At 34.4% G+C, this 23,833-nt stretch overlaps 1 protein-coding gene across 3 annotated transcripts in view; it reads right to left on the bottom strand.

Moving 5' to 3' along the window:
* Positions 1-23,833, bottom strand: part of LOC150077059 (serrate RNA effector molecule homolog B-like) — a 218,337-nt gene that overhangs the window by 125,706 nt on the left and 68,798 nt on the right. For all 3 annotated transcript variants that reach the window (XM_090386175.1, XM_090386177.1, XM_090386176.1), the window contains exons 5-7: positions 22,440-22,556; positions 12,942-13,115; positions 12,433-12,602 (exon numbers count right to left, since the gene is read on the bottom strand). In XM_090386175.1, coding sequence (XP_090242301.1) covers positions 12,433-12,602; positions 12,942-13,115; positions 22,440-22,556 — 461 coding nt within the window. The remainder of the gene's footprint in view (positions 1-12,432; positions 12,603-12,941; positions 13,116-22,439; positions 22,557-23,833) is intronic.

Below are 23,833 nucleotides of genomic sequence, written 5' to 3'. Positions count from 1 at the left end.
GTGCTTCGCGATCCCTCATTTCACCAGATTTGGCACTTGCTGATTATTTTGTTCCCCAAAGTGAAATTCCACCTGAAGGGGCACCATTTCGACAGTGTTTCAGATATCTAAACCAGCATGAAGAGAGAGGGAGTTAAAAAGGGTTCCACAAGATCAGTTCCACAGGACCATCTAGAATCTGTATGACTGTGCTAAGAGGTGTATCGAGTTAAAAGGAATTTACTTTGAAGGTTAAATGCCAATAAATTTTTTATGAATGTAGTCCTAAATCTTTTTAGACAAACCTTGTATCTTAGATATTAACATTTCACAAGTAAGCACTTTATATATACATTTTTTCCATATATGGGACCAAAGGAGAATGAACACACACACACACACACACACACACGGAAATTTTTTTGAAAATCTGCAGAGATGTGCTGCTACCTATCAAGCGTGTTTACAAGTAATAGTAATCAGTTTTTATATTTATGACAGTTAGCATTAGCATTAGTAGAGGCAAGCTTATGCAGCATCAGCCAAAAAAAAAAATAAATAAATAAAAAATAACCACTTCCACTTCACCCCTATGTTCATTCGAAATACCTGTCCAGCTGAGCCTTAAACTTATTTAGGCTATCAACTTCCATTACAAGGGATGGAAGTCTGTTCCACCAACCAACCACCCGCTGGCTAAAGGCAAATTTCCTCACGTCTATCCTACATCCGTCTTTCCTCAATTTGAATTTATGCCCTCTCAGGTGATTATTCTGAGCAAGAGGAAGAATCCCATCAGCATTGAGCATGCTCAAACCATTCAAGGCTTTATACACCTCTATCAGATCACCTCGCTGGTGCCTAGTCTCCAGACACTGTAATTTGCAAAACTTAAGCCTTTCGTCGTAAGAGCACCCCTTTGTTCCATTCACCAATCTTGTTGCCCTTCTCTGTACTCGTTCCAGCATCTTTACGTCCTTCTTGAAATGAGGCCTCCAGGCCTGTATACAGTACTCTAGGTGTGGCCTGACCATTGCCTTATACAAGGGAATAATCACCTCCTTATCCCTGCTAGAAAAATTCCTATATATCATCGACAATACACCATGAGCTACTCTTGCAGCCCGTCTGCACTGCTCAGAGAACTTCATATCTGCCTGCACAACCACCCCCAGGTCCCTTTCATTCTCTACCACTGTCAGTGTAGTACCACAGAGTTGATACGTTGCTCTTGGGTTGCTGTTTCCCATATGTAGTACTTTACATTTGTCAATGTTAAACTTCATTTGTCACCTCTCAGCCCATCTGCTCAACCTTTCCAGATCCTGTTGCAGCAGCACAGTGTCAGTAGTGTCCTTGACAACCCTGCCAACCTTTGTATCGTCTGCAAACTTGGACATTAAGCTTGATATACCATCATCAATATCATTTATAAATACAGAAAACAATAATGGACCCAATACTGAACCCTGAGGGACTCCACTAATAACATTAGTCCACGATGAGCAGTGTCCATTGATTACCACTCTCTGTCTTCTCCCTCTCAACCACCCCTTTATCCATAGCAGCAATTTGCCTCCAATGCCACACTGCTCCAATTTGTGCAGCAGTCTACCATGTGCAACAGTATCAAAAGCCTTTCTAAGATCCAAGTATATAATATCAAAGTTATTCCCTGCATCCAGTTCTTTTGTGACTGCAGCATAGTATCCAATCAAATTGGTCAGGCAAGACTTCCCCTTAACAAAACCATGCTGTGTCTGAGCTATAACTGAAGTCTTGTCTAGATGATCCTGCAGTGCTTCTTTAACCAGTGCCTCCATTAATTTTCTGGGAACAGAAGTTAAACTAACAGGTCTATAATTACTTGTGTCGCCCTTTGATCCTCCTTTGTGAATTGGGGTCACATTTGCACATCTCCAGTCCATGAGTACTTCCCCTGAGTCCAAGGAAGCTCTCATAATTATGGCTAAGAGTTTGCTTACTTCCTTTGCTGCCTCCTTTAATATAACTGGATAGATCCCATCCATCCCAGGTGCCTTTCTTGTATTTATCCTCAACAATTTCTCCTCCACTTTACTCTCAGTTATTACAAGATTCTCTAGCTTACTGCCAGAGTTGAATACACCTCTGGCATTCTCCTCGCTGAATAACTCCTCATGTGTGAATGTCGATGCAAAATATTCATTTAGTTTGTTAGCTACCTGAGCAGGATCATCAACAGTTGACCCATCGATATCAAGTGGACCAATCTGATTCATCCCCTTCCTTCTAGAGTTTACATAAGTAAAGAACTCTTTGCTGTTTTTCTTTGCATCCCTTGCCAAAGATTTTTCGTAATCTGCCTTCACCTACCTAACCTCCTTTGTAACTTTGTTACAGATCAACTTGTATCTATCATAGGCTTCTGTGTCACATGTTAATTTGTATGTATCCCATGCATTTTTCTTCTCTGCCATATGTCTCATTAGTTCATCTGACATCCACTTAGGCCTAAACCTTGAACAATATTTCTTAGTTGGTATGTAAAGCCTAGTAGCTTCCAAGATAAGTTCTTTGAATGCTTCCCATTTTGAATTTGCTGTTGGTAACATCATCAGTTGGTCCCACTGTATAGAATTTAAATACTGTCTCAGTCCATCGTAGTCGCCTTTACGAAAGCAATACCCCTTCCCTTTACCCCTAATGGTAGTTACCTCTTTGAGTAACTCCCACTTCAGAACACTGTGATCACTGCCACCTAGTGGTTCATTTATCTGCAGATTCTTAATGCATGAAGAATCACTTCTGATAATCAAATCAAGAGTATTACTCCCTCTAGTTGCCTCCCAAACATACTGATGTAGAAAACAATCATCCAATAAATCCACAAAAGCCTTGCTAGTGTGTGAGTGACCAGCCCCCAAATTCCAGTCAATATCTGGGAAATTAAAATCCCCCATTATAAGACTCTCTGATTTACTGGCCCACTCTATTTCTCTATACAGTTTCTTATTATACTCATCAGAGTCGTTAGGCCTATAGCACACTCCTCTCAATTTTGATCTCCCAATACTTATGTAACACCAAACTGACTCGACACTGCACTGTCCGGCGATGTCCACTGGCTTCACTTCCTTGGATTTTATGTATTTCTTAACTAATAGCATTATCCCTCCTCCCTTCCTATCCTGTCTATCCTTTCTGTAGACATTGTACCCCCCAAATTCCAGTTCTGCATTCCTTATATCTGTGTGACACCACGTCTCTGAAATCCCCACAATATCTGCCTTTGATGTTTTGAGCAATACTTCAAATCAGTTCTGAGAATTGATATAGGCAAATGTAAGCTTTCAACTTGATTTGAGGTGATGTAGGTTTACACATGGTGAAACTGAAGAAATTCTTTGAAATTTGGTACAGAAGTTGATAAAATCAAATTAAATAATACATAAATAAATGTAGATGAAATTACTGCAAAGAAAAGAATAAATAATGATGACTTTTATTTTATGATTTTTGAATACTACTGCTACTATTAAATTTTTAAATAAAAATTACAATTTTGTTTTTGACAATAATCCTGCTTTAATGTTCAAATATATATATATATATATACAGTAAGACCTCCATATCTGCGGGGGATACGTTCCAAGCCTACCGTGGATATAAGCAAACACCTGCTGACCCCATATATAATGTGATTTTTCTTGTACATACATGTACATAATAAAGTTTAATTGATAAATTAAACACACAGTAAGACTTTATCAACATTAAATACAGTTATAATAAAGTACAGCAGACTTTCGATTTACCAGGACACTTCAAGACTCCAAATTAAAAAAAAAAAAAAAGAAAAAATTAACCAGAAATCATAAAATTCAAGTAATAACTAGAAGAGGTATAAACAGATATTTTGCAAGTTGTAAATAAGCAACAAGAACCGGATAATAAGTCGTCATTGGGAGATTAGTGCACCTATTATTATCTTGCAACCCTCGCTGTCTTCACACCTACCGCTCAAAAAAAAAAAAAAAAAAAGGGAGAGAGAACAAATGTTTAGCTTGATTTAGTGCATCGCACTGATTGTTGTGTTCCGTCGCACCACAAAAGGACAAATTTTGTTTCATTATTTATGTCAGGGATGTCGGAATTTTTTTTTTTTTTATAGTAACTATTTTTTTTTTTTGTTTTTGTTTAGAAATCGTGTAAATGATGGGCAAACGCAAGAGTTGTGCTTTCAATTAAACAAAAACTTGAAATTATTCAAAAGTTTGAAAACAGTGCATCCGTTAAATCTCTAAAGAACCCTTGTAATGTTGGTGACCAAACCATATGCAACATTGTAAAATTAAAGGGAAGCTTTGTATTGGACACGTGAGCAGTAAGTGTTAAGTTTTTCTGGTTTTTTCTGTGGTTAACGCAGGTAACTGAATCAGCGGGTATGGGGACACAACTGTAAAATGAAAACTTGTAAAAGAATAAGAGAAGTTTACCTCAATATGAAACTTGGAACGCTTCCACATGATACTCTCCAGAAATTAAAACAAAAACAATTGAATTTTCATTCCTGCGATCGCAACATATGGTTGAAAAGCATTGTCAGCTTCAGGAAGGAAAATCGTTTTGCAATTTTTTCATAATTTTTAATTGCATTAAATTGATTTTTAATTATTTTTTACTGTAATGTAAGATTTTCTATTTTTTAATTGTTTTCATTTTAATTTCTGGAGAGTATCATATGGAAGTGTTCTACGTATCATATTGAGGTAAACTTCTCTTATTCTTTTACAAATATTGATATCAACGTAGAATGTATTAAGCATTTAGCTCTGGTTCATACTAGGAAATGAAAACAGAAAAATATTAATTATATAATATATAATAATTACATATAATATATATAAAAATACATTTATATAATTATTTATTTATTTACATAGTTTTTCAATTTCCACAAACTTTCATATTCCTCAAAAACAATTAAAGTCCAGACATAATAAGTCCTGAAACCAACTTATGCACAACAAGTAATATAAAAAAAAATTTTTTAAAGTCAATTCCTACTTAGGTCAACAAAGAAAAATTTTATTTTAGTTACTTTTTATTAAATAATTATAATTAATATAAATATGTATATACATATGACAGAATCACAATATTAAGTGGCAAAATAGAAAGTGAATTTCCTTGCAATTTTCCATTTTCCTTTCTATATATGGTGTTGGACCATTATTTTTATTCACGTTTCATTTTCCATTTTGTTCCCTCCTTGACTCAGACTAGAACCCAGAATGAAAAAAGAATCTGAAAAAGAAATTTTTTTCCAGCGATCTACACGCTTTGCCACTGACGGTATTTATTCCTAAATTTATATCCTGCTAAATATCTTATATAAGAGAAATTTTTTTCTACCATATAAAACTAAAATTAATTAAATTTAATTAATAAATTAATATTTGAAAAAACTGTATTAACATCAAGTGTCATCCACTACAAGTTTAAAAAAATGTATTTGAACTTGAGTGGATGAATAACAAAAATTTATCAAAAAATTATTGATTTTCGCAAGAATTGAACTCGCATTCTTCACCTTCACATGAAAAATACTGAAATCCTTGCATTTTACTGATTGAGCTACTGCCTGTTGATTTCAATTTTATTCCTAAATTTATATCCTGCTAAATATCTTATATAAGAGAAATTTTTTCCTCCCATATAAAACTAAAATTAATTAATTAAATTTAATTAATGAATTAATATTTGAAAAATCTGTATTAACATCAAGTGTCATCCACTACAAGTTTAAAAAAATTTATTTGAACTTGAGTGGATGAATAAAAAGTATTTTATTAACGATTGAAAATTTTAACAAGATATATAAATATATATAGGGAGAGTGTGAACTAATAGTAGGAATTGAAAAAAGATTAATGCAGAGAAATTTCATCACATTTATCACAAATTTTATTAAAGTATACACTGTCCTTCAACCATCTTACGAAATGGCCCTGGCAATCCCTACGATGCCCTCTTTCCTCGAAGTAAAAAAAAAAAAGACTGGTAATCACAGTAAAAATGTTGACCGGTATGATCACGTCTCCTTCATTCTGGGATCTCTGTGGCTGGAGGATTCCACCTGTCCAGCTCAGAGCCACCCCAACTATTTGCCCTCTTCATTCACGCCTCCACTCATCAGATCATTTCCTACCATACCAGATGCTCGGAACGAATCCAGGACATCGATGCAGACCTTCAGAAATTTGCTGTCAACCGATGATATAGACGTGGGATACTTGGCCCCACACACTCCATAGAGACTGCGAACTGTTAGCTGCATCTGCAAATCAAACTGCTTAACTAAAACTGGGATCGGTGACCCCTGGAGACATGCTGCCACCATCCTTTGACAAAGTGTTACATCCAATTGCAACTGTCTAGACAGAAGTGAAATTGCCTTGGTTGCTCCCAGTAAGGAATACTCAACGTTGGTCCAGACAGTGTGCACAAGAAAAAGTCTTTCTTCACATCCAAAGATAGCATACCCTTCACATCACTTGAAGAACCTTGTGAATTAACGAATGAACATAACAGGGAAATGAGCCTGGCACTGCTCTCTCCCATGAACTGTGAGGACAATAGTATATGTAAATCGTATGTGTATCAGTTGTCATTTGGGTATTTAAGCTTAATATTCTAAATCTCATAGTAAGATTTAGTAATTTTTGTATTATAATTTAATTTGTAATGTAATTTGTTTAATGCCATTTCTCGTCACCTTATTATCTTATGTAAATCTCCTATATCATTTAATGTCATCTTGTTTTTTTTTTTTTTTTTTGATTTGGTAGTTGTTGGCGCATTGGCTTCTGTGGCCATATTGCACCTCCCAAGGTTTTTGCAGTACTTTGATCCAAGCCCGAGGCGGGAATCGAAACCGCGACCTTTGGGTTGCCGGGCAGGTACTTTACCCACTCGGCTAGCCCGGTCGGCTGTCATCTTGTTTTGTTCTTTAATGCCTTATGTTATTTAATACCTCTTATCTGTCAACCCCTGGCCTTTTGGCTGTGAAGGGAAAGTGCAACACTTCCTCATGTTCCGTGAATCAGTCTCAAACAATCCGGGTGGTGTGGCATGGTGCATTATCCTGCTGAAAGATGGCACCGCCAGCGGGGAAGACCGTTGCCACGAAAGGGTGTATCTGGTCAGCAATGACTGGACCCAGGTTATCCCAGAAGACCATCGCCCAAAGTGTGACACTGCTGCCACCAGCTTGTTTTCATCCCACGGTGCATCCAGGAGCCATCACTTCCCCACGTAAACGACACACACACGTACTTGGCCGTCCACATGGTGCAACAAGAAACGTGATTCCGCGGACTAGACGACCTTCTTCCAATCAATCAAGGTCCAGTTTTGATGCTCACGTGCCCATTGTAGGTGCTGTAGCCGGTGAACCATGGTTAGCATGGGCACTCAGAGTGGCCTGCGGCTACGCAGCCCCATTTTCAGCAGGATTCGATGTACTGTGTGTTGTGACACATTACTCCCATCACCAGCATTCCAATTACTGGCGAGTTGTGCCACAGTCGCCCGTCTGTTGCCACGTACCATCCGGGAGAGCCCTCGCTCACCTCGAGCATCGATGAACCGTGGTCATCCAACACCTCCCCGGTGCTTCGTGGGTTTTTCCTCCTCGGACCACTTTCAGTAGATACTAACCACGGTTGACCGTGAGCACCCTACCAGCCGTGCCGCTTTGAATATGCTCTGACTCAGTCATCTGGCCATTACAATTTGGCCTTTGTCTAACTCGCTTAAGTCTGCTGCCTTTCCTATCTGAAGAACAAGAGTAAAACTGATTAACAGAGCTAAGTATCAGGTGTTTTTTATACTGTGTCCCAATCTGCACCGTAGTTCACCTACAGCTGCTTCGATTTGCATAACAACTCACTGGTCATAATGTTTTGGCTCATCAGTGTAGCTTAATTAATAGTGGAACTCAGTGGTTCCCAAACTACTGAGATCTATGGACCCCTTTTCCCAAACTGGGATCCGTGGACGCCAGTTTGGAAAATGCTGGTGTAACCAATTGATATTTCTGTTCACTGACGTTGTTTTTTGGTCATAAAATTTAAAACAGTAAGAAAATAAGAAATCAATAACAAAGAACATGCAACGCAAAAATTGAAACACGATACACTCAAGTGAGATACAGAGTAACAACTTTACGAAGCTCTAACCAGAGCTTCGTAAAGAATTACTGTGAAGCTAATTTACTGTGAAGATTTACTGGGAAGCTAATGAAGCTTAAGCTTCAGGGCCTCTCACTAGCATGAGCCCCTTCAGGGCCCAGGGAAGGGCCCTAGCAATATATTCACATGGTCATATGTTTTTGTAAAATTTTCAAAAGTAAGATATTTTAATCACAATCGGTTAAGACCGGTCTCTTTCCATTCAGACTTCCCCTTGTGTCAGGTGGCACTGGAGTGCCACCAACTTTAAGAAAAAGAATACAAGGAAATTTTGCATTCTTTGTCTTAAAGAGTATCCCAAAACTTGTATAAGCTTCAGGCCGCACAAAAACCTGGATCCGTCAATGGAGGTAACTAAATGATTCTGAGAGTAAAATGGAAGAGAAATTGTTGAAGCTAAATATAAAGTAATAAGTAAACTGTTAGCCATAATTATGAGAGTATCTCTGGGAAGGTCCCTATGAACTGGAGATGTGAAAATACATCTCAATTCACAAAGAGGGATGAAAAGTTTCAAGGTTAGAGAAGTTTGAATGTTTGTTTGTTGTTTGTTATTTGGTTTTTAGGAGCATTAGCAACTAAGGCCATATATTGCTCCAGGATATGTGGTGGTCATTCCCTGACCTTTCCGCATCACTCCGTATTTGATGGTGACGGGCTTGAACCCCGGTCTAATCAAGAAGCATGTGTTATGCACTGCTGCTCCTTCCCACCTGGCTACGGAGGCACCACAAGTTTGAACTTTTGCCAATTATGCGCTTTTTATTATATCACAGAACAAGACTTGTTCTGTGATATAATAAAAAGCGCATAATTGGCAAAAAAGAAGTCCAGGGATGCCTGAGGTATTGAAGTATTTAAGTATTGTTCAAGAAGACCTAAAACTGTTTTCTTACAAAATGCATATACAGCAATCCCTGATTGACATTGGCAAAGAAAGGTGGTTGGCCTTCAGAGTCATTTCTTCACTATCTCTAAAAAAAAGAATGCAACAGTTATTCATTATGTATGGTTCAGTGATGAGATGAATTGCACTTCCTCAGTGGCTGCACAAATAAACCAAATATGCAAAATAAACAATTCACAGAATAGTGAAGTCTCCCCCCACTACCACCATCACCATGAAGTTATAAAAGCTGCTTTTTCCCTGAAAAATGCATGGTACAGCATACAATTTCATCAGCTGAAATCATCAAGTGAACATGTAAATGCAGTTCTTCATTTCCTGAAAGAACATTTTAATGATAAGATCATCTCCAATTGATAACCTGGACAATATGGGACTGGACTGTCTTGGCTACTATACCTGGTGGATGTGAATCCCTGTAATTATTTCCTGTGCAGATCAACACTCACAAATGGTCTTGGATGCATGGGGATCACATAATAAATGTTTTGGTTTGAATAATAAAATTCCACATCTTGAATGTTCAATGATACCAAAGTCACCAATGCCAATATTAAGAAATGTAAGTGTTCAGGCCTGTCATTTTTTTACTTGGTGATAACCCTGTAATTGTGCTACCATATAAAGGTATGTGAACTGTCTTTCATTAGAAGATACTACTTGTGAACGTATACTGATTTCATATTGTGCATCAAATGGAATTTGCTTGGAAGGCTACAGAATAGGATTTTATATTTTCAGGCTAGGGAAATATCTGCATAATAGTTGTATTACTTATATAAAAACAATTTGTTATGGAAACATTTTATAATAATAGTATTAATAAGCAATGCATTTTATTGTATTAACAAAGGCTTTATAAAATTTTTCACTTTTTTTGAACAAATGTTAGCTTAATCATTTTTTTTAGCTTTTCTTTATTTCTTGAGGAGATGGTTGATTTTATTATTTTATTTTTTTTGTGTTATTTTTGTATTCATTGCCATATTTCTATCTGACCCAAACCTTTCCATTAAACCAGAAATAATATAATATTCCAGCCCCAGCTTGGCTTCAAATTCCTAATGGAAAGAAATAGGGTTATAGAGTTCTTGGTTATAGATTCTGTGTTGAATCATAAGATAATTCAACACAGAACTTGTTTAGGATTTGGGGTAGTGAAGTTAATGACTTGTGAGATGTATTCCAGCTTTCCAAGTTGTTCCCCCCCCCCCCCCCCATTTAAACTAAAGTTCAGCAAATGTCAGTGTTGAAGCTCTGAAGTCTGCCTGACTTCAGGGTTCTCTGATTCATTTATTGTTTCCCTCTTTTCCATTTTGTGACTCTGTTTCTTTGTTCTTCTTTAACTTCAGTTTTCAACATTAAACACACATTTCTTCTCCCCTCCTGTTTTCTTCCCCAAATTTAATCCTTGCCTAACAGCATTTTTTTTTTTGTCAATCAATAAACAACCTCTGCCTTTATTAATTTGTTTTTCCTCTTCTTTTCATCATATAGTACCTGTTCCAAAAAACTGAGTATATTTCACTTACAGAGCACATTGCTCCCACCTTGTTAGAAATTGTTTTTTAAAGAGACTTTTTGTAAGCATTCAAACATATTTCTCTGGAACCCACTGAAAAAATATTTTCTTAAAGTTATGCTTTCTGCAAATGTGCATTTGCATCAACGTGCATTTCCATCAACGTATATCTAATATACTGACTATTTTGTGAAGAGAGATTTTCCAGTCTTCCAATATAAGACCCACTATGATGGCAAAACTTCATCTAAACCTCCCAATATGTTGCAAGCCTACACTTATCTTGTTCATTTACTGTTAAACATTTCTACTCAATTCATAAAAACCTTAAGGCAATACAGATTTCACTATAGTTCTGATTTATTTTGCAGCTTTCTAAGGGTGCCATCTTTCAGCATTTAAAGAATAAATAACAGAGCGCTGTGCAATCTCATAAAGAAAATGCCATATACAGACAAAGAAATTTTAAAGATTTTAAAGGTGGCCAAATAACCTATTATCAGATATTTAATTACTGAAATTAAATGAAATATCAAATAAATAAAATAAATCCTAACTATTAATAATTTTTTCTTTTAATCATCTTTGCATATTTTGATTTGCTGTCTGGGAATACAAAACCAATTCTATAGTAACATCCACTAGCTGAAATAGAGGAGTAGATTTGAGTCTTTAATGTTATGGTCAACATGTGTCACAGGACATTTTAATTTACTTTAGTGAACCAGGACTCACCTCTTCCTCTCCTCTCCTGCACCTTCTATTATTACTCAATCCTTTTCCCTTGCGTCAACAGGATATTGTGCATTGTTCCCAAAGCACAATGAGACTGATGGTATTGTTAAATCTTGTATATGTCTCACAGTATCACACAAAAGCAGGTGTAGAAGACAAGGAATATGTGTGTGAGAGAGAGAGAGAGAGAGAGAGAGGGAGAGAGAGAGAGAGAGAGAGAGATTAACCTTCTTCCCATAATCTTCAACCATCACTGATTTTTTTATATATATTGTGCTGATACCATTTTCTAACAGTGTGGGTACAAAGTTGCATCTCATCAAAATATCCACGGAAACACTCTTCAACCTGTAGTTTCTCTCTGATGCTGCAATATACATCAAGTTACATTTGTTGGTAGTGTCAAAGCTACATGCTCCTTCATAACAATTTCCCTTGTTACCAACTTATCCTGTGGTTTGCCAAGTCATTCATGCATTTGATTTATCACCATCTGTCTCAGAACTTTCTTAATTAAAAATTGATACCAGCATATTTCTATATGAGACCTGCCCATGCAAGTCTCTTGTAGCTTACATCGGTCAACAGGATTTGGACTAAAACTGCTTATGAATTATTTGTTAGAGTAAACTGAAATGTAATGGTTAATAGCTAAATATTTTTAACTGTTCAGATATTACTCATGAGTGATGACTTTTATATACAATCAACATAAAAAAAAAAAAAAAACCAAGCTAGTGCTTGTTTACACTGAATTGACACTGCCCCGTATTACTGACATGTAACACAAGACAGTGGCAGTTTCTGGTATAATGAAAATAAACCTTAACAGCATCAATCTTAATATATGTACACAAACGATCTTGCTTATTCAAAAATGACTTGTTTCCTGGCAGTGGGAAAAAGTCACTTTTTGTTGAAGCATTAAAAAAAAAAAAATACACCATATTTTTTGCATAATTTAGCTAAATAATAAAGCTAGCATATTCTAAGTTTCAGAAATTTACCTAAAATAACATTTTTATTGTCATCAGTTAAGTTTGTCATATTACCTTTATCAAGAAGGCCAACAACTTGATCTGCATTCTCTAAGTCGACACTTGCAGCATCAATACACTTTTTTTCTAGCAATTCCAAAAATGCATGTAGCCGCTTTCTAAAAATAGCTTGCTGCTGTAACTTTCTTTTCTCATAATATTCTGGATGATATTTCTTTTTGAACCTAAAATGATTGGACAGTACATTAAAATTTCATCAATGAAAGGGCTTAATGACTAAATGTTTGTGAAACAAAAACAAGTGGATTAATTCAAGTACATGACAAGGAAATAAAGCACATAAATTTATTTTTTTAAAAATTCAAGTTATCAGTCATTCAAAATCTCTAGACATATATATTAAACATTTCATAATAGCTTCATATGTAGTTCACCTAAACTCTAAGCAGTTTTAGTTTAATATGATACTCACAATACTGGAAGAAAAAAAAAAAAAAAAAAAATTTAACACGCAATTTCTTGCTACTAAATGCTATTAAAACATAAAGAAAAGCAACACATACCATTCATTTTCCTTTTGGCATACGAAAAACTCATTTATCTGCTGTTTTTTAAATTCCATTCTATAATCCTCATATTTTTTCCGAGCCTCTTGAGTGGTAATTCCATTATACTGATTAGAAAGAAAGTGCTTGAAGGACATCATTCTAGGCTGAGTTACTTGTGGTGGTACAATACTAATGGAAATAAGAGTGAAAAATAAATGAATATATAAGCTAAAATTCAAGTTAATCAACAGAGCCAACTCAAATTAAAATTTTAAATATAAATCAATGCAAACTCTTCAATTCACTGGGTCTTCTACTTCTGCACTCTTATACTACTGTTTTTTTTTTTTTTTAAAGTTAGTTTATTCACTAAATGTACTATACAATTAGATAACATTTCATGAACCTTGCTGGAACCCAACATAAGGCCATACTTGGCTGTACTAAAGGGTGAAAAAAAGTTACAATTAATTATTTTATGCATTATTACAAACATCCATTTATCTATAATCTAGGTTTTATACAAATAAAGGAATAACTGAAAGAACATTTCAGGACATGAGGTTAGTAATACCAACAACAACAAGTGATAACCAAAGTCTAGATCCCTTGAATAATTTGATCCCCAGTGGCTCCCATCTAACATGAGGATTCTGGAACTTAAGTTCCAGAATCCTTACAGAAGCAGAAATTAATCTATTAAATAAAGGTTTAAATCTCAAACCCACTCAAGCAAATTCTCACACTTTCATACCCATCTCCAACAACAGCCTGAGACATTTACAGAACTACAAGAGCTTCTAAAAGGCCAACAATTTACCTGCCATGAAGAGAAAAGCACTAGCTGTCCTAAATAAAGACAAATCTATCCATATATCCAGAGCAGATAAAGGAAATGCCACAGTCATCATAGACACCAAATTCTACATTGGAAAAGTCCAAGACCGGCTTAGAAACTCCAGCACATACAAGCATTTGAAAGCCCTACCAGTCAGATAGAGAAGAAAGTCAAACAGAAGCTAAAATCAACGGTTGACCAAAAAACATAAATGAGCAGCTACGTAAGAAATTTAACTACAAGAGCTCCCAAAGCACCATATCTATTTTCAAACAAAAAAGTCTATTATCAGGTTTCCCAGACAGACTAATCATTAGTGGTAGACTTCATCCTGGAGAAAAGATTTCTAAATTGCATGTACAGCTTATCTTTCAAACAATCCCTAGTAACCAGCACACTTTGAAGAACAGTCAAAATTTAATTTCCAGACTAAAAAAATGTGCAAATTAATACAAATGACATTCTGGTATCTTTCAATGTTGACTTTATGTTTACAACAACACCTTTAAATGAAGAAAAAACATGTCTCCTGGAAGTCCTAGACAACCATATTCATCTTGGTAACCTGACACCATTACCAGTCTCTGAACTCACTGATCTGTCAGTGGGAGAAGCCTATTTCTCCTTCAACAAGACTTTCTACATCCAAACCTCAGGCCTAAGCATAGGCAATGCCATTTTTCTACTCATAACAGAAATATTCATGGCCCAGTAATAGAAAACAAATTTTTAGAAAAATGCCCTCTCACCCCTGAAGTAGATACAAGGATGATATAATTACCATCTGGTGGCATGGTAATTATATCATCAGCAACAAGGCATTCAACCAACCAGAGCCAAAACCTACAAAAAAAGACCAACCATCTGCATATCATTTTCCTACAGCGAAAAAACAGCTAAAGAAGCAAGAGAATATGGAGTTAGTACATTTTTCAAAGTATCGTTTTCAGTGAAACAGATAGTACAACATCCAACCAACAACCCCAACAATCCTAGAGGGCCAATTTATAAAATATTTAGTAACTGAGGAGGTTCATACATAGGAGACATCTTATAGACTTCTCAGTTTCAGACTAAAAGAACATAAAGACATGCAATATGAGAAAATAAACAAATCTGACACTGCCTTCCATGCATTCCAGTGCAGAGATATTTAGTAATTTAGTAACCCTATATTCCTTTTAACCAACCAACAGTACAAGAGAAGGAAAATTAAAGTATCATTCTTTAGTAATTCTTTATTTTTATAAATAAAAATGTTCAAGGCCAACTCTATAAACAGAAAACAAGGTACAGAATTCAATCAACAATAGTTCATTCTTAAATGGATACTAGAAGAAGACCTCCAAAAACAAAAAAGAAAGCTCCAGACAAGAATTACAGCCAATGCGCCCCCCCCCCCCATAGATCCAAGACTGGCATAATCACAACCTAGAAAGTTTTTGAGAGTGAAACTTAGCTAACTATTCTGAAAAAAATCAACCCTGAGGCATAACTGAACAAGAAGCATTGAACTTCAGGATAATCAACTTGGCAACTTACCACTGACCAATTAATAAAATTGTCAACATTTAGCCCCAGGACCAACACAGGTATAAAAGAGCTGTTAACAACACCATTTGACTGAATGAAGAAGACAGTCATTCAGCAAGACACATGCTGTTAACAAGTAAGCCAGTATCTTATTTACTTTTACTTTATTAACTTTATTTGTATAACACTTACAAATTATAGATAACTGATTGTTTGTAATAATTAATTATAATTTTCCCCCCTTTTAGTACACCCAAGTATGGTTTGATGATGGGTTCCAGCAAGGTTCCTAAAATGTTACCTAATTGTATAGTATTTAATCAATAAAGCTACATAAACTAACTTTAAAAAAACCCACATAGTATAAGAGTGGTTATTAAGAGAGAAAAAATTTCATGGGAAAATCACCATGTAACATTTCTTAATTATACAGTAAACCCCCGCTATTCGCAGGGGTTACATTCCTGAGAAATTCCGCAAATACTGAGTTATGGCTCCCATAGTAATAAAGGGGTTCCATTCCAAAGTATGAAATATATAAGAAAAACTAGTCTAAAATTTTGTCTATGTATGTATTATATGTACCTTCATAATATGACTATGTACATAGAACATAGTGAAATGCAAGCGTAAGGCATCGAAATGAAAATAAGAAACAATTTAATATTAAATGTAATATTTACTAGAAATTTCAAACAAGTCTTTCAATCCAGCGCCTTTGCTATAGCTAAAAAAACTTATCACGCCAGTTCTATCACCAGTTTCGCTAAAGTGTTGATAAAGGTGTTTTGCCTTTACACGAATGATGAGTGAACTTAAGGGAATTTTATTTTGAGTTCTGTCTTCTATCCACAGATTTAAAGCTTTTTCCATTTTTTCTAATTTAATATCATGAGTTACAGAGCAAATTTTTGAAGAAATTAGCGCATTTTCACGGACGCTACGGCAGATTTTTTTCTTCCGATTTCTTGATTGATCATACCGTTGACTTATTGATTTTATAATGTTTTGCCACTGACGAGACACTTTCACCATTAGAAATTGTCTAATAACTGAATTTTACTAGTAATGTCATCACGTTTTTGATCTTTTCACAATTCCCTTGTTATTCGTAGCCATATTTTTGTAGGGATTAGAAAAGAATTTGTCCACAATAAAGTCACTTTCTTCTGTTAACACACTCGAAAAAGTCTGTTTACACTAACACACTGCAAAACGGTAAATTTTACACATAAATTTATTCAATTTATAGGCATATAAATTAAAAGCAAATGATGAAACCTTCCATGACAAGTGCATAGCACATACTGAACAAGGATTAGCGCGAAACATCCACGCTCGCGATTTTGTCACCCCTCTCCCCCCAACCACTGGGCGCTGTTTTGACCAGGAAAGATGATTTTAGCCATGCCTATGTTTTTTATGGGGAAAATGTTCACGGCAATTTAAAATTTGCATTTTTTTAGGTTTCATTTTATATTAAATCAGCAACCGTGAATATGCGAATAGCGGAGGTTTACTGTATTTCTACTTGCATTTTTCAAAAAACTAAAATTTTATATACACACAAATCTACAATCCTCCCTCTCTAAGGTATGTATCATAGTTCTGTGATCACAGTTATCACAGTTCTGTGACAACAAGTGACAAGAATCAGCAAAATTTCAAGTGATATCATATCAATGTCACATATCCATCCTGTAAATTACTGCTGTTCTGAACAATCTCTTTTTGTAAAGATTTCAACTGCAAAAGTTTGAAACTGCAAAACAAATGCAAATGCAGTATTTTACATTTTTTATACTTGCTATTTTAAACATAAAACTTTTATTATGTTGGAAAAAACCAAAAACATACTTCTGTATAAACACAAAATACAAACATGAAACTATTAGTCCTTTTCAAGTTCATAAAAATATTAAGTGTGAAAATTTCAAACTAATGCACGTGTAGGTATTACTATGCTTTGTCAATTAAAACCAATAAATAAATCTAACCTTAATACAGTCAATACTTCATATGCTTTATAAAATTCACCTCCAATTCAGCTTGGTTTAATGCAACAATGTAAATAACTAAAGAACTAAGAACTAGAAATTTACTTCCTCATACTTACTCCTCGATGAAAGTGTACAAATGAAGAGCTTTAGGATTTCTGTTCCCATGTTGAGTGTAGCTAAATAACTGGAAAGCTTAATTTAAATGATGCAAGGAATGTCAAGAAATCACTTAATATAGCTCTCTCATTACACAATTCTGACTGAAAGAGATGCATTTTAAATTCAATATTTCTGAAAATTTGGTTCTGTAATCAGAAAATTAACAGGTCTAATCGGGGATATTTTTTACCTAAACCAAGAAATAACTAGTGATTCAAAAATCCTTAAATTTTAAATTTGAATACGTGCGTGATTAATACAATATTTGCTCTACTAATCTACAGGTTATGTTTTGTATTGTAACAATGAATTGAGAAGTTGTAATGAGCAGTTTTTAATACTATTTTTATGGTAATAAGTTTGCATGCCTGAGGTGGAGTCCATTGAAAATCTAGATGGCATAATTCTGATATAAACTGTGCTACAATTTTCTTGATAAGATATTCTATAAACAGTATTATTTACACCTTTGATGTCTAAGCCTTGATTTGATCAACCTTATATCTGTTAAACATAGCACATATTTTATCATGAGATAAGCAGACAATACAAATTTCTTCATCTTTGAATACTTACTTAATTCTATGCACAAACTGGCTGTGGTATGGAATGGAAATAGCACTCCAGAAAAGAGATTCTTGCAAATCATGAACAACATGGGGATTTTTGTAAGTTTCTTTTTACTTCTTGAATAACTTGGGTTATTAACTGTGTCAGACATGGTCTTTACATAAATAATATTACATGGCTTGAATCACAATCTTCAGAACTAAGTTTAATAGCATTGAAAACTTGGGTTACATAATACTGCATTTTTCACACTGAGAGGGTGAACCAAATTAATATATCTGCTGTATGTGTTTTTTCCTGAAAATTCACTCTTTCTGAATTCTAAAGTTAAGAAATGCAATGCTATTCCCCTGTTCTAATTCTAAGGTGTTACTTTAAACATTCATGAGAGTTATTAAACCTAGTTAAGATTATTATTAAGATCAATCCAAAATTAACAGAACATCATCTGTGAAATGGATAAACAGTCTGTGCTTGTAAGACATGTTCAAAGACTTGCTTATAAGTGTTATGTTTATTCCTAAAATGTCTGGTTTCTTTCTATCAAAAATATCACCAACTTTACAATCTTGTCTATCAATAAATATGCACAAGCTTTAAGTACTAAATCTCGATTAAGCAAATCTCGGAGATAGCACACAGTAAAATCCATGTCTTCCTTAGTATACAACAAAGTGATGTCATATGATGTCATCACATCACCTGGAAGTCATTCACTAGTAATGAGTTAGTAAGAGACCATGACCAAAGTTTAAATCATTGTCTATTTAAGATTGGCGGCTTTTGATCTGTCTACCTTCCTGAAACCTTAATTGAGTAATTTTCATACCATATTATATCCTGTGAAATGTACTGATAAAAGATGCACCAGCATGATTGTAATTTTATTTGTTTACAGTTTTGTGTGAAGTATGGTTGTTCACATATCAGCTAATGGTGTCCATGTGGGTGTCACAGTGGTTTTAATCCCCCCCTACACTGATTAAAAAGACCACAGTTCAAATCCTATCAATGGCATAAGGAATTTTTATGGGCTTTTCACAATGTGGCTGAGTCAGTCAGTGTAAGGCCAGTATTTCATGGTTTTTCATCTAGCAAACCGACTGCAGAATACATAATATACTGACACCACACAGCCTCAGTTGCTTTAGTGCTTAAACATGCACGTACACACCATGTGATAGTTGCACTTATTATGGTTTTATATTAAAATTATTAGCGTTTATAATTTTATTATTATTTTCCATCCGAATTAATACAAAAATTTTGCTTAGATGCAAATAAGTTTAAAACATATTTTCAATTAAATTTTTGAACTTTTCAATAAGAAAATTGCATTTAATACATTTATTTTATTATAATTATTTTGCAATACATATCTGTCATTACTTTTTTATTGTATTTCACTGTAATGAATATATTTTGGTCATCCACATGAATTTGTTATACTGACATTTCATCCTATTATTATTCCATTTTATAAAGCACTCGCTATTTTATGAATTTATGTCAATATGATACAAAGCACTGCTTGTTATTTTAGAAGTATTTAATTTATTTATACCAATAAAAAACTATCAGAAGTGATGTTTTAAAATAGCTTAATTACTTTGTATGTGCATGTAATTATTAACAAGGTAAACTTTCTGAGATGTGGCTTATAAATAAAATAATAAAAAATAAAACATAATTATATGGCCTGTAGTATAAAATAAAACCATAATTTATATTGTAATGTACAATAAACAATATCCATTTTCTTCTGCAGCAATTTCAATGCACAAGCACTGAATATTTAAATTCGACTAATAATACACTAATTTCTGAGTGCATGTGACGTAAAATGAATGATGTAACGTGAATCAGTACACAGAGCAATGTGAGGTGAACTGGAAATGACCCAATGCATGCAGGATGAGACAAAACTCTCCATCTTAGGTCTGCAATTTTCATCTAAGTCAGCATTTCCCAAACTGTGTTCCGTGAGATGTGAACAAGTGTTCTGTGAAAATTTGTAATTAATAATTTAAAAAATTAAAATAAATAAATTTTGCATATTTGTAGCATACACCACTTTTGTATCATTATAATTTTTAACATTATTTTTTTTCGGTTATTAATATACTGGCATAGACTAATAATCACACAGACTACAGAATACTTTATTTCAGCGGGCTTTGCATAGAAAAGTATGCGTAGAGGTAATGCCATTGACGAAAAAGTAGCAATGTAGTGGTCTAATATGCCATTCGTATGTGATTTAGCCTGGAGTACACAGGTTGAAGGAGAGGTGGAAGAGAACTGATATCATAACTAAACCCATTTCCTTGTATAAATTTTTTTTGATAATTATCAGTATTTCGAAATAGTATTATTAAAATAAATGACCGTGGATTTGTGGTTGAAAAAAGGAATTTTAAAAAAAATAAGCAAGTACTTCTAGTATTGCAAATGTGCTCAATGAAAACGAACACAATATTGTCACACTTCAAAGTGAGGATGAACAATCGCAGCCTTTTGTTCTCCAAAAAATCCAAAGTGAAAAAACAGGAACTGACTAATAAAAGACCAAAATGAAAGTATGATGACAGTTATTTGAATTTTGCCTTTACAAGATGCTCCTGATGCACAGTAAAAATATTAGCAAATAGTTCTCTGGCGTCTGCTAAACTTGTGTTTTGTAAGTGTTCCGTAAATATATTGCGAGATGAAAAGTGTTCCGTGACTAAAAAAAAGTTTGAGAAATGCTGATCTAAGTTATATAAGTAGTGCAGCAATCAGTAATGGATCAGTAAGGATCCATTATGTACATGGGCCAGTCCATACCATATTAAGTAATGCCTTTTTGGCCATAAAAGTATAAAGACAACAAATACAAAATCAAAATTTATATCAATTTATTAAACAAACACTGACAAGTAAGTATACATTATTCAAAGTATCCACCTTGTTTATCAATACGTTTTGCCATTATTCTTTCTAATTCAAGTGTACCCTGTAGTAAAAGAATGGACCCTACTATTGAAGTCAACCTGTCACTGTCTTTTTCTGCTCCTCATCAATCAAAAAGTGTTTTATATGAAGGCATCTCTTCATATGTTCAAACAGAAAAAAAAATCAGAGGGGACCAAGTCTGAATTATATGCAGGATGAGGCAAAATTCTCCACCCTAGGTCTTCAATTTTCATCTGAGTCACACACCAGTAGTGTGTGGCTTGACATTATCATAGGCATCATGCCACATGGATGCAGGTCCACACCATTACATTGCCACCACCAGCATCCATTGTCAAAAGTGGATGCTGGTGGTGGCAGTGTAATGGTGTGGGGAGTGTTTATGTGGAACACATTGTCCTGCTGGAAGAAGAGATTCACAGAGTTTACAGATGAAATTTTTTGCAGCTTTCATTGCTGACATGAAGGGAGGCTAGTCAGAAACAATTTCCAGATAAGCTGTGGCATCCAAATGTTGCTCCATTGGCATCAATGATCCCAATGTGCACCACAAAAACACTCCCCACACTATTACACTGCCACCACCAGCATCCACTCTTGACACCTTACAGGATGGGTCCACAGAAGCATGCTGTTTTCACCATTCTGGTCATCATCCTATCAGTACGGAACAGGAACTTGGATTTGTCAGACTAGACAACATTTTTCCAATCCTCCACTGTCCACCCAGTGTTGGCATTTCTGAGACCATAACGTTTTGATTTTTGCTGAGAGGAGTGGAATCCAGTTCAGTCATTAGCTGCAAAACCCCACCTGTGACAAGATACATGTTGTGTATTCTAAATGCCTCTTTGGTTACCACTATCACATTGAGTTGTTATTTGACTGTCTATAGCCTATTCTGTTGCTCTGTATAAGTATTGCTGGCATCAGTTTACATCTTGCATTAGAAAGCTGTTTTCTAAAAACTGGATCACAATGCAACCAAGACATTTGTATGTGGAAAACTCCAGTAGGATTGCAGTTTCTGAAATCCTAGTAGCAGTGCTACCGGCATCGACTACCATGCCACAAAAGTCACTTAAATCTTTTCTTACCCATTCTCACACTAAATTTGCATACATACATACATACTTATATACAGCATCCCTACGTATCTGTCTACATGTTATGAGCAAGTAATGATATTATTGAAAGAGCTCCATTTCTCAGAGCATACCTATGAAATAGGCAACAACTGGTACTATTTATTTCCAAAAATATTATAAAAAAAAAAAAAAAAAAACATAAAACAACGTTACAGATTTTAAGTATACAGTAATTACTACAGATGGGTTTTGGTTCAATTTTCTTTCTACAATACACCATTTAATAGAACAAAATTATAACTTCAAGAAATTAGATAAAAGGCCTAATCTATAAACATTACTATTACAAAGAAAAAAAGGAACCCATTACCATGTCCTTCTCAATTTCTTTTCTGGAGGTCCTGAACTATGCTGAGATGTGGCACTCTCTTTCCGAAAAGAATCCCTGTGATCTCTTTTGTTTCCTTGGTGTTTTTCTGTAGATTCCCTTATAATATAATCATCAAATATTAGTCTTATTTTACTGTTTTATTTAATCTCATTATTTACATAGGCTAGAAACTAGTCCACAGCAGGAGTAAAGTGTTTCATAACTTTGCTCTGTTCTTTAACTGAAAACAAAACTTAAAAACAGCTGTAAGAACATGCGGCCTTACACCTTTTGTTACAAAGATACAGTTACTTCATGATCCATGTGTTAAATATTTTAATAATTTTTTAAAATTTTATGGCTAAAATTGATGATTATCATTAAAGAAATAGGTACAATTTTTATTCATTTACCTTTTAAATTACAAAAGCATTCAAAGTATAGATGAGCCAAGAAATGAAAAATTTGTTACCTTTAGATGAATATAAATTATGAGAAATCAACATCAAATATCTCTGTTAAAACTATCACTATCTAAAATAACTTGTGATTCAAACTTATAAGATAAATGTTATCTTCTTATAATGCTATTTTTTTCAATTCAATGTCATTTACATGTTTAGCAATAAATTTATCCAGTTACGTTTAAGCATAACAATGCTTAAATATTGCTTTAACAACAGTTGCAAACTCTTGCTTTCATGTTTCACACATGCAAGACTGATATACATGCAACCACCAGGCAGCGCTGGACCAAGGTATTTCCACACCCTGGGCAGAAAGATTTTTTGGCGTGCCTTTACTAAGGATATATATATATACACAGTCGAACTTTCCTATAATGAATTCGATAAATCCAGCAAAAAAATTTGTTATAGAGAAATTTCGTTATACAGAGAATATCCTTTTTATTAGAAATTGTTATCTAATTAGAAAATGAAAGCGAATCTACATTTATTTTTAATGTATTTTATTTCAAAAACATACTTATTTAAATTACGTTTACAATTCAAAATTATTGTCGGTAAGTATCACAAATTTAAAAAAAATCTGTAATTTTCATTTGCACAGTACAATTAAAAAATTGTCTGATTCTCAAAGAAAACCTCACATTTGTTCAGAGCATTAAAAACATTATCAGGAACATTTTCACAAAACTGTAGACCCATACGAACCGTTAATCAAGCGTTAATCATTTCTTCGCAAGTTGGCCTTTCTACGGGTTGTTCTGATGCGTCATCGTTAATTTCTTCGTGATCATGGTCGCGTTTAACACTGTTCAGCAGTATTTCATCTTCATTTGGATGTTCTGCTGTGATCTACATAAACATAACTATCCAGTGTTATTTCATTTTCGATGTTTCTGGACGATTCTAATAATGTCCAAAAGTTTT

The sequence above is a fragment of the Mastigoproctus giganteus genome, chromosome 12, assembly GCF_048544385.1.
Source record: "Mastigoproctus giganteus isolate SK-2022 chromosome 12, ASM4854438v1, whole genome shotgun sequence".
Lineage (NCBI taxonomy): Eukaryota > Metazoa > Arthropoda > Arachnida > Uropygi > Thelyphonidae > Mastigoproctus > Mastigoproctus giganteus.
This window is presented reverse-complemented; position numbering and strand designations above follow the sequence as displayed.